Below are 12,691 nucleotides of genomic sequence, written 5' to 3'. Positions count from 1 at the left end.
TCCTGTTTTGTCAACAAATTGTTCACATCTCGTGGTTTAGCGGCCCAAGAAACACCTGCATTTGCTGTTTAAAACTAGCTAGAAGCAGCTCCTTATTCAGGGTAAAAATTCAGTAAAAACTGACATCAGTCTCTTAACTTATCTCTGACACTCAAGTTTCTTTTTCCTGCTGTTGTCTGTGTCAATGTGACTTCTCCGTTATTGATTCGTTTATAAAGAACTAACCAGTTGATTTTCAAAGTCAACATGGGATATCACTGAAGAGTTACTTCCTCCAAATTGCAAAAGACTAATCAAGATCCTGTGTCCTGCTCTGCTTTTATTTCTGTTTGGAAAAGATTCATTGCTAAATCTGAGATTAATTTGGAGAGATCTTCCTATGGAAAAGAGGCCTCACTTGTAAAAGGGTGAAAACCATTGAATACAGATACAGTAATGCTTAATACACTGTCTTCTCTCTCTTAATATTCTGAAATAACTACTGTGGAGTTGTATTTTGTCTGGTAGAACTCATATACACTGGGATTATAGCCAGAGAAATAGATAACCTTTTTTGTATGCAGTGTACTGTGTTTGCACAGTAGCTTAATTACTCTTTGAACAGTCTCTGCCTAATAAGAGGATAACTGAATTTCTTAAATGCTATAAAATTAAGACAGGGGAATATGCCACAGATGAAGAAGATGACGACATGGGACCTGTCCTTCCGGGAGGTGACATGGCTATTGAAGTGTTCGATCTCCCTGAAAATGATGACATGTTCTCCCCGAGTGATGTGGACACCAGCAAACTTGCTCACAAATTCAAAGAGGTAAGTTATAGATCAGAAAATATTCCTGAAATATCTCACTGGAATTAGATTTCTAGTTATCCCTTTGCTCAGTGCTTGTCTTTTCTCTTGAAAATGAGAGTTGATTTCTAGGTGTTTGTATTCTCAGTATTTTTGACTGACTTCAAAAGTTCTGCTTAAAAGAAGTGGAACTGTTCTTCAGGTTTTTTTAGCATCAGATTTCAGGTGACTATTGTGTTGATGGAGGGTAATTTATAATTGAAGTTTTCAGTAGAGAAGTTAGTCTGCCTTCAGCACTTAGTTTGTATTGTGTGACCAGGAAGACAGAGTGCAAGTTAATTCATTGTTTGCAGATTGCTGCTTTTGGGGGTTTTGGTGGGGTTTTTTGGTGTGGGTTTTTTTTTGTTTGTTTTTTTCTTTTTTGGTAAGGTTCCAGTCAAAAGTGATCAGGAAAACCAAAGACCAAATGATAAATTTCAGTGAAGAGGGACATGTGGAGCTCATCCTGTACCATTACGTAGTGACTCGTCAGTGTACAACAGCGTCATATGTTTGGCCATGTGTTTAGAAAGATGCTGTATTGGGGAAGCTGGCATATTTCAGTCTGGTGTTTTACTAAATTCTGTGCTTACAGAGTTTGTATAGCATCCACTGGTACTAACTGGAGCTTGAGTCAGTGGTGTTCATTGCAGTCATTGAATTCATATAACTTAACATGCCAAAGTACTGAGAAATATTTCTTCCATATTTTAGGTTGTGCTTTTGATGTGCTTTATTTGTGAGCTTTCCTGAATTCTGATGCAAATAAAGACATGAAACAATTGACTTTGTCTAAGCCCACAGTGATGGGCTGGGTGATGACAATAAAGAACATTTTAAATACAGGAGTATGGAAAGTATCCAGAGCCTAATAGGAGATTTGAGCAGCAGAACCTGTGCCCATTTTATCCTTCTTCCCCTGTCCTCTCCTCTTGCCTCCATTCAAACCAGATATTTTATCTTCTGTGAGTATATGTTGTTACTTCTCTCTAGTGGGAGTAATGTATGAAAAGGAATCAGTCAATGAGCAACCAGTCTTTCCCTTTTCTGCAGATACCTTTTTCAGCCTTTGGATGCATGCTGTTATTCAGTGGTGTTTCCTGACAGTTTTTTATTTTACCAATAATTTTCTCACTCTGTGTTTCAAGTTCCAGGCTCTTATGCAAATTAGCGGAACAGTTTACTTCGTTTTCTAATACTGTGCATCATACATAGTGATACTTTCTCAAACACTACCATTCTGATTATGCCAGTATAGCAGGGCTGTGCAAACCACAGATACAGTGATGGGCAGAACCCTCACCTTTGACTAGATTACCTGTCAAACTATGCCTGAATAGAGTTTCCATCACCTTGGGCTATTGCCATATTTCAGCACATCCAAACTGTTTGCAGCTATTTGCTGACCTGTCTTATGTAATGGCCTAAAACCACTAGTGTAGAGATCAGGTGGAGGGACTTTGGGTCCTCCAGGTCAAGCGCAGGCAAAAGCCTGAGAAGAAAACATTGAATGCTGCTGCAGAAGAGCAGACTTTTTCACTAACCCACACAGTTACTGCTGTTAGGAATATGCCACTTTTGTTTCAGTGTTTGTATTTAACAGTACACAGCTGCATTTTGTTGGCTGCTACAAAGTGAGAGAATGTATTTTTCTTGGTATTTGCCCTGAATTCTTTCAACACTAGAGGACTTGTTCATAATCACGCTGCACAAGCCCACACAGTGTTTTCTGGAATTGTATTTAAAGAATAACTGTTCTTTCGTGTTCTTACTCCAGAGATTAATGAAAGTATTAAACAAGTGGGTTGGACATAATCTTTAAGCATAATAGTTTGACCTAATTAGTTGAATTCAGATTTTGCAATGAAAAACGTGCTCACATGCTCTGAGAGCTCGGTTATTTAAAATGCCTTGGTTCTGGAATGAAAGTCAAAAGAGAGGTGGGCTTTCCTGGGTGTCATGGTTTAAGCAACCCAGGACACTGGGTGAATTGCAGTGCTTGTGCAAGTCTTGTTTTCCTGGCTTTAAAACCAGAAAAATGGGCCTGATTTTCCCTAACTGCTTTGAGAGAAAGAGCTAGAACCTTTATTTTAGCTGTGATGATTGAAGAGAGACACAATCTGTGGGGAGAAGGGACATCTTATATAAGAATTAGGTATTACATTTCATATCTTAATGAAATATATGAAAAATGGATTATCATGCAAAAATTTGTAATGAATACATCAAAATTGTCATGGAGATTATTAAATTCCATTGAGTACTTTCTTTCTCAGTGTACTGTGGCTATATTAACATTTGCTAGCTTTACTTCCCATTCTACCTTTTGGTCTTAGGTGAATTCAGTCAATTTTCTCTATTTTTATATAATTTTCTCATTTTTTTATAAAATGTTTTATTGTTTTGAAGAAAATTAGTCAGCTTTTCAATACACATTTGAAAAGGAAATGTGCCAAAAATTATTCAAAATGTCTTCATTAAAATGAAGCCTTCACAGCTTCAGTGACTAAAACCCATAAAAATACAAAAGAGTAACTGCCAAGAATTTGTCATGTGGGACATGGAGTAAGGTATTTCTGCACCCCTATTAGTAAACTTGATTGAAAATTTTTAATTATAGCGCCCAGATTTGATTGCCAAACAGTTGACCTTGCCTGTTCAGTCTAACCAATAAATGTGTTAGTATTATGCCAGCTTAATTAGTTCTTTAAAAAAGGAAAAGAAGAAGAAAGTAGATGACCAGCTACACGTTTGTCTGTTCAGCAGGAAAGTGTCTTTTTTCTTCTGCCTCAGTGGGATCTGCTGTACTGTGCACTGATTCAATGATCTGACTGGGTGCTCAGTATTCATTTTTTAACTTAATAACAGAGTATAAAAATAACTGTTAAAACCATCTGTACCTGAGCAGATTGTCATTTACGCAACAATTTGGAGATTATTTGTATGTAATAATAAGATGTTTAAGTGCTGCTTATGGGTTTGTGGGCTTTTAGAAGAGATGGGAATGGATTGTAAGCAGGTAGCCTGAGGCTCCGAGTCTTGGCTTTTTGATTTCATTATTAACTTTGCAAAGGGCAAAGTCTAGCTCATCCATCCTTCTCCTGATTTTATCTCACTCCAATACAATGAGGTAGCAGAATTAAGGCCTGGGCACTTTATACACACCATACATTTTGAGATGGTTCTTTCGTAATTTTTCACTACCAACAGAAATCTTTTGCAAATGTTAATTGAAGTATCTCCTTAGCTTCCTCTACTGTGTTTAGTTACAGAAATGTATATATCCTTCTTGGCTTCCTGGTCTACTGGGTAGAGTAGCACCGGCACCACCACCCACTTCTTGCGATTAACACCACTCAATGACTGGCTTCATTTGAAAAGGAATCTTACATCTACCCTCACTGAGCATGTGAAAATTCATAGAAATTTTCAATGCAGAGTCAAAAAAATGAGTGTAAGTAGCAGATGATCCTGGGGACTAGAAGTGCTTATAGTCTTCTCTGGAGACAGTGTTCCTAAACTGTTCCTGAGATGGAACTGGTTGTATCAGTGTCTCCTTAATTCCTTCCAGCATAAATTCAGTAATTGTCCACAAGAAAGGACTAGGTTTATTCACTAGCTCAGGTAAGACTGACTTGCAAACCTGACTGCATCTGAGAATGTGCATTTCCCATGCTACAAGGAGTGCATGCAAGAGGCCCATGAACAGGGAATTCCAAAAGCAGCTTGGCTTTTCTCGAAGATTCCTTTATTGATCAGTTCTGTGATGGCTCCTGCTGTTTTGAAAATTACTCATCTCCTGCAGAAGAACTTCTCTTTTGAATTATTTGTACATTGTTTCACTAACACCTTGGTTTTCAAGAATGTGACCATTGTTTCACCACAGATGATAACTTCTGGTTCAGTACAACTGCCTCACGTACTCCATTAGCTCAATATACACTATTCCCAAAGGCTCCCATTAGTCTTGTAAGAGAAGTAACCCTCATGTAAAGCATGCGTTTCCGTAGCTATTCCTGGTATTCATAAATAATGGAAGAAGGCTTTGTCAGTGACAGCTAGGGCTGTAATTTAGGTTTTGCCCTTGCTGTCAACTCCTTACCCAACACACACAAGTCACTGATTCAGGTTAAACAGTGCATTAGATAATGGTTTTGGAGCCTGTCAGAAGTTTGTCCATGCTGCCTGCTTTAAATAATAGAGCATCAGGGATTTGGGTGCAGAGCAGGATTGGGTGCATGTGCATCATGATTTCCACTTGTATTAGGGTTATGCTGTTGATGGTTTGATTTGTTCTTCAGAGTGTTCTTGAAGCCTGTGAATAGCAGACCTTTGGGTTAAAACTAAAGATTTTGGCATTTCCTAATACATACAAAGAGCTAAGGAGTATTCACTCCGCAGGATCAGGATAATGTAGGTTAGTGCAAAAGAAATTCCCCTGGAAAGTGTGCAGGTGGATGCAAAGTCCTCAGCACCGACCCTTTCACTGCACAGATCCACTGCTATTGTGGCACGCTGCTTTATAATGTAACTACAACCTTTAGCGCACTGCCTGGGCTGTTAATCTACTTGCAATCATTTTGTGTGCTTGAATACCATTTGCTGGTTTTTACAGTTTCCCCATGTAACAGCTCTCAATTGAGATTAGCTAGCTTGAGCAGATAACTCCAGCTAATGGTGGAGAAGGATAGCATCAATTTATCGTTTTTCTTGCATTAAATAAACGTGTGGAATTTTCCCTCAAGGTTTTCCTGACTTCCTGAGTTGTTAAATCACTTATTTCCATATTTGCTTTTTTGTACTGTGCCTGCTTTTGTCAATGCAGTGGGACTTCCTGGCAGCACTGGACGTATTTCACGTTCACATCAGAGGAGAGCAAAGCCCAGCAGGATAACATCTTTTTCCTTTTTTTTTTTTTTTCCTAAGCAGAAGACATTTGGTTTTTCTAAACAGATTGGATGTTCTGATTTGAAATTATGAGTGGTTAGACGGCGTCCTAACTTTAATTAGGTTGCACAGACTGAGTCATTTTGCAAGCTAGACATTTTAATTTACAATCTACTGCAGTGCAGCACTCTTCAAGGCCTTCTGCTATGTAAAAGGTATTCAACTTGCAGCACAGGCTTTAAAAATATTGGAGTACTCTCTGTGACTTCACTTGTTTATTTTATATTTTCAATTTTAGTTGCAAATCAAACATGCAGTTACAGAAGCTGAAATTCAGAAGCTGAAGACAAAGGTAAGAATCAATATATGGTTCATACATGCTGTTTTTTTCCACTCGTGCAAAATCAAATCTGAACATGTGTATCTTTATGTGGATGGAGAAGTCAAAGTTTTTATTAAAGGCTGATTAAGAAGCACAGTAGCTCAGCTAAATCTTGTCTCAGTGTATATTCTTTATTCAAAGTTTCAAGTAAAATCTTAAGTGCTGCTATTCAGAGAAACTGCCAACTCGTGTAGGTTCGATTAAACGTACATTTTAAGGGGTATCATAGTGACTAAATGGCAGATTTGTAATTTTACAATTCTAATGCATTTTCTCAGGTTTTTAAATTATATTTGGATTGAATATTCAAGTCTAAGTTAGTAGGTGATTTATTTACCAAAGATGTTAAAATTTCCTGTTTATGCTAGTTTCCTTTTTTTTGACATTTAAAAAAACTCTCTAAATTATTTAAAGGTATTTAATAGAAATTGCTTTTTATACACAGAAGGAAAAGGTGCTGTTACATATTGTTGCAGTATTCTTTAAAAGATACTCTAGAAAGGAAAAAGCTTACCAATTTAACAGAAAACATTATCTCACAATCGGTTGCTAGTTGTTAGATTGAATTTGCTATGGCAATAAAAAGGAATAGTATTTTCTGTACTAGGATAACCTTTATGAGAAGTCAACTGATAATTCAGTTGTTGAGTAATATTAGGTTTTATAATGACATCCTTCTCTTATTATAAAGGAAATAAAAAGAAGAGAAAATTGTACTTCAGAAAAAGGTCTTAGATTATTATTTGTTTCTAGCAACATTTGCATGCACCATGTATTTGCATAGTATTTGTTAAATCTACATAAATTATCATTAAAACCAAATTCAAAGTGCAACTATTTTCTGTAAGGACAATTTCTGTTGTATTGTTCCAGTTCAGAAAGTCAGAAATCTTTCTTCCTCTGCTTTCCAGTTCCTGTCTAGGAATCGGAGCCACACGGTGAATCCTTTGGGATTGTGCCGAGCCCCACTGACTTGATGGCAATGATGTGTGGGTGTAAACATTCATCTGTGCAAACCCATTTCCAAGACTTGGGTTATTGTACCTTTTTGTTTTGGACTTCTTTCCCTAGTGTTTTCAATAGAGCTGAAGAAAATGTGGCTAGTTTAGGTATATTACTGATAAAACTGCAAAACAAGTTATTTTCTTTGTGTGTATATCATTCATGATGCTGGCGGAACTGCCAAGAGCAAATTAAACAGTCTTGATAAGTAAACAGTGATATTAAGGCATTTTTTGTTTTCTATAAATTCTGGGAGCTAAAATATACAAGCTGCTGAACAACCCTACCTTTATCCAGTACCAAACATTGAAACCCATAGCTAGCTTAATTTGGGAAGTGAGAAGCCCAACATGAAAAAATGTAACAGAACGATCTAGTGAAGAAGATAGTGTTTATTATAAACTCAGCAGTAAAATTCAGACTTCTTTGAGGTTACTTGGAAGAGGTCATAAGGCTCCATTGGTGCCAAAGAATGGAACTGCACTGGTCATAGAGTTACACAGAGCTGTGTTTGGCAGAATTAGCACCTGAAATCTTCAACAGCAAGGACGTTTTCCCCTTTCACATCGTCTCCTTACAACTCAGTAAGCAAGTTTAAAGAGAACAAGAGTAATATATTTCTAACAGGTTCTCTTTGTCCTTGTAATAGTTCTGGCATAGTTTCAGTATTGGATGCAAAACTCTGTGCTCGCTTAAATGGAAATAGACTAAGTTGTGACCCGATGTTAAATTTTGAATTATGCTCAATCTTTTATCTGGCTTTCTAGATTAAGCAAGATTATGACAGGAAAGCAGACATTGTAAAAATTCAATAGGATTTCTGACTTGGGTAAAAAAAGCAGATAGATTAGTTGCAATTGGCTTTTTCTCCTGTTGCTTTCTAAATTGTTCTTAAATCAAATACAGAACCTCGAAATCAGATTCTCCCCAAAATAAAAAATTTCATCATTTTATGGAAGTGTGTGAATGCTTTATAACACCGGAGCCGCATGCAAAGAGCAAAATGCATCCCCAGTGCTGACTGATTAACCCCACAGTTTGCCTGAATGTTCCATTATTGACATTTTGAAGTGTGCTAGTATGATGCAGAGAAGCATAGGGGCTCCACTGGAACACAGAGGAAAGGTTCTACTTCCTTCCTATGTATGTATTAGCCTGTTTTCTTTGCCCTAGGATGCTCTTTCCACTAGTAGCGTATTACTATTATAGTTATTAATTCGCAGATTTTCACTATTTGTGTTGTTTGAATTCATCCTGAACTATTAGGCTCTGCTTTGCAGCTTTTTACTGACTGCATCTCCACTCTTTTGTTCAGCTGCAGACTGCTGAGAATGAGAAGGTGAGGTGGGAATTGGAGAAGACCCAGCTCCAGCAGAACATTGAGGAGAATAAGGAAAGGATGATGAAATTAGAGAGTTACTGGATTGAGGCACAAACCCTGTGTCACACCGTGAATGAGCACCTCAAGGAGACGCAAAGCCAGTATCAGGCTCTGGAGAAGAAATATAACAAGGCAAAGAAATTAATCAAGGATTTTCAGCAAAAGTAAGCAGCCTACGCCAGGCTCAGCAAATGACTTAGTGGTCAGATAGGAAACATGTATGCGATGTATTTTGAAATATGAAACTCACTATTAAACACTTGTAAGGTAAACACTATTTTTTCACCTTTTTTCATGAAAAACATAGGTTCTTTATTATGGCAAAATGTTAGTAGTGTTCAAGTGTTAATTTAGTATTACTGACAAATAATACTATAACTAAATAAAGACTTAGTCTGTAGTATTCCAGCTTGGAAAGTTACTAAATAACTCAATGTGATAGCAAACAACCAAGAGTAATCATAATAAAGCATTTGATTGTCAAGGTTGCAGCATTTTATATTGGTATTGTGTCAGCTGGATTCACTCCTGCTCTGTTCTCATGTAACATCCGGAAGAAAATTGTTTTGTTACATTTTACATTTTATTTTTCTTCTCCTAGATGCCAAGAATATTTGAGCTGAGTTGAGCTAACTGATGATTACCTGGCCCCCTCTGTTTCATATGGTCCCCTCTCCCTGATGGCTAGCAAGAATGATAGATAACATCTTGTATTTCTATAACAGCTTCCATGTCCCCCAGTTTGTTTTTTGGGTTTTTTGTGGGGTTTTTTTTGGGGGGGTGTCAGCATTTTCTGCTGAAATGTGCTCATTTAAAGAAGAAAACTCAAAAACATACAGCACTGTCAAGTGACAACTGGGAGTGCAGACTGGAATATCCTGTCCCATTAAAAAGGGGTTTAAATAGTCAAAATGTCATTACCCAGCTTGGAATTTTGTGACTGTTCCAGACCCATGTGGCATATTGTGTGCTTTCTGTCACAAACATTGTAGATTTTCAAAATAAAAAGAAATATGGAAAACAGCAAAAATGAGCTGGCATAGCCTTTCTGTTGTTATTCTGCTTTATATTAGTAAAAGGTCTAGTCAGTTGTTTTTAACTTTCTCAGACTCCTAAAATCCCCTACAGATCTCCTTATAGCTTACTAGGAAACTAGATTTGTACCTGGAAACTTACAGGTGTCCTTTCTGTGAAGGAATGCAGTCATGCCCTAACAAAACGGAGATTTTCTCCATTTCCTACAACAGAAAACAGCACAAACTAAGCTAACAGTTTTCATTTGTAAATACAGATTATGAAAATAAGTTTGTTTTTTAACTGTTTTGATTATCAATTAGAACAACTGCGATTTTTTTCCCCAGAGAAGAATTCCTCTTACCATTTTAATATCTTCACCTAGCGTATTCACTTCAACTAAGTAATTTTTCAGTTTTTTCCTAATAGCAGTTTCATACTCATTACTAGGTTAGTAATAAATTGTTAAGGCCAGATTTTTCTGATGCATAGCGTAAGATACATCAGATCATTTTATTTTCTGTTTGAATCTGATTGCTTTGATGACAGCAAATATATCTTTTTTTTTTTTTTCCTAAGAGAACTTGACTTCATCAAACGCCAGGAAGCTGAACGAAAGAAAATAGAAGATTTGGAGAAAGCACATCTTGCAGAGGTTCAAGGCTTACAAGCTCGTGTGAGTAGTATTTACTCTCATGTTTGAACAATGAGACAATTCTGTCTGATATTCCTGGGTCTGGGGGTGTCCTGGGTTCAGCAGCAGCAGTCATTTTTCCTCCTTCTTAGTAGCTGCTGCAGCACTGTGTTTTTGACTTTCGGCCTGGGAACGGAGCTGATAACACCGATGTTTAGGCTGACCAAGGACTTTGAGAGTCTCATGCTCTGCCAGGGAAGGTGAATTATTTTGAGCCTGAATTATTTTGAGCCTGATGGGCCCATGACACTTCAGGCCATCAGGGCAGAGATGCAACATAGAGATGGACTCATGATCGAGGGGTGGACTTTGCAATGGGCCTCTCCTGCTCTGAAAGACTGTTACAGGAGATGGAGCCCACCATCATGGACCGAATGGACTCGGCAGCTTTATCCACTTGTTGGTTGTTCTGGTGTTCCTCAGTGGCCCGACTCTTGGGTACATGGGCGTCTACATGGTGTACCCTCACCACCAGGTTCTGCACCCAGGCAGCGATATCTTGCCACAGTGCAGCAGCCCAGATGGGTTTACCTCTGCGTTGCCAGTTGCTCTGCTTACATTGCTGAACGAGAAAAGTGGCCAGTATTTTATCTCTATACTGACTCATGGATGGTGGCAAATGCCCTGTGGGGGTGGTTGCAGCAATGGAAGCAGAGCAACTGGCAACGCAGAGGTAAACCCATCTGGGCTGCTGCACTGTGGCAAGATATCGCTGCCCGGGTGCAGAACCTGGTGGTGAGGGTACACCATGTAGACGCCCATGTACCCAAGAGTCGGGCCACTGAGGAACACCAGAACAACCAACAAGTGGATAAAGCTGCCGAGTCCATTCGGTCCATGATGGTGGGCTCCATCTCCTGTAACAGTCTTTCAGAGCAGGAGAGGCCCATTGCAAAGTCCACCCCTCGATCATGAGTCCATCTCTGTGTTGCATCTCTGCCCTGATGGCCTGAAGTGTCATGGGCCCATCAGGCTCAAAATAATTCAGGCTCAAAATAATTCACCTTCCCTGGCAGAGCATGAGACTCTCAAAGTCCTTGGTCAGCCTAAACATCGGTGTTATCAGCTCCGTTCCCAGGCCGAAAGTCAAAAACACAGTGCTGCAGCAGCTACTAAGAAGGAGGAAAAATGACTGCTGCTGCTGAACCCAGGACAGGGGGGAACCATCTCTAACAGATGCGTGTGTGTGTTATTAATGCAACATTGTGTTGTATTTCTTTCAGATACGAGACTTGGAATCAGAAGTTTTCAGGCTAATGAAGCAAAATGGGAGCCAGGTTAACAATAACAACAACATTTTTGAAAGGCAGACATCTTTCGGAGAAGTTTCTAGAGGAGATCCAGTGGAAAATCTGGATACCAAGCAAGTGTGCCTGGATGGCTTAAGTCAAGGTTTGTTTGAACCAAGCTATAACTCTTATTAATACATATGTAAATAGCACGGTTACCATTTAGGATTTAGAAGAAACAATAACACAGGGATTTTTTTCCAAAATTCATTATCTAGTGACAGCTATAGCAGGATTATACCAAATAATGCCAGTATAGTGTCCCAGAATAGCTGTACATGGTATATTCTTACAGAAATGGAAATGACTAAGTGCTAATAAAGCAAAGAGCATTATTTATTCCTTAAGGCTTCCAGTGGGATGCCATCAACATTTAGGTTTAGTTTGACACTTCTGTTATGTTAATGAAGTAGGAGAAAACTGTCTTTTCTCCAGTGTTCCTAAATCTGACCTTAATTACTCAACCACCAAAGATCTCACAAGAACAAAGTTACCAGAATGAGAAAAACAATGTTAAATCCACTATTTTGAGCAGATCTCTGCAGGTTCTGATCTCACATTGATAACAAACATCAGAAGAGACCATGTGGGTGGCACTCACCATTTCTCAGGATGGAGCCTTCTGTGAATAAAATGCAAATTATTTGCTAGTGCATAAGCTATTAAATAATCTGAATAAGATTTAAAAATCTTATTCAGCTATAGCACAGCCTGATTTACATATTAACACTTGTAAGACTTCATTCTACATTACCAAAGAACCAAAACAATTTGTTGCAGCGGTGAGATCTGGAGAGATGCTATCAGTAGGGTGACTGTAATCTTTGCTTGTATTGCATAGGAAAAAATGTTCCCATTTTCCAGGCTGGGCCAGTGAAAATATACAGATAACCACAGCTTCAGTTAAAGTTCTCTGATTGTGAGTAGCTCCTCACTTTGAAAGTATTTGCAGAATTAAAGCCAATTTTAGGTCCACAGCTGTGGAACAAAATTGTTTGGAACAAGAGCAGTACTTACTGTCTGTTTAGTAACATCTGTGGAATCAGGTGTCGGAGCTGTTGGGATTCTGACAAGGAACCACCAGACTCTATTCCTATACAAGTTTAATTTTAAATAAACAATAATATTACTTATTTCTCTGGTTAAAAAAAAGGAAGGCATTACATTAACAACTAAATTAATTTCTATCAAGCACAGAGGTGTTTTAATAAAA

General features: G+C 38.2%; 1 protein-coding gene across 2 annotated transcripts in view; it reads left to right on the top strand.

Moving 5' to 3' along the window:
* The window catches only part of PPP1R9A (protein phosphatase 1 regulatory subunit 9A), a gene marked incomplete at both ends in the record, with an annotated part of 135,413 nt that overhangs the window by 100,908 nt on the left and 21,814 nt on the right, over window positions 1-12,691 (top strand). For both annotated transcript variants that reach the window (XM_080639407.1, XM_080639406.1), the window contains 5 exons: window positions 656-811; window positions 6,015-6,068; window positions 8,416-8,645; window positions 10,075-10,171; window positions 11,413-11,581. In XM_080639407.1, coding sequence (XP_080495533.1) covers window positions 656-811; window positions 6,015-6,068; window positions 8,416-8,645; window positions 10,075-10,171; window positions 11,413-11,581 — 706 coding nt within the window. The remainder of the gene's footprint in view (window positions 1-655; window positions 812-6,014; window positions 6,069-8,415; window positions 8,646-10,074; window positions 10,172-11,412; window positions 11,582-12,691) is intronic.

The sequence above is a fragment of the Psittacula echo genome, assembly GCF_963264785.1.
Source record: "Psittacula echo genome assembly, chromosome: 2".
In the NCBI taxonomy this organism is placed as follows: Eukaryota; Metazoa; Chordata; class Aves; order Psittaciformes; family Psittacidae; genus Psittacula; species Psittacula echo.
The sequence above is the reverse complement of the archived record's forward strand: the minus strand, read 5'-3'. Positions and strand labels throughout refer to the sequence as shown.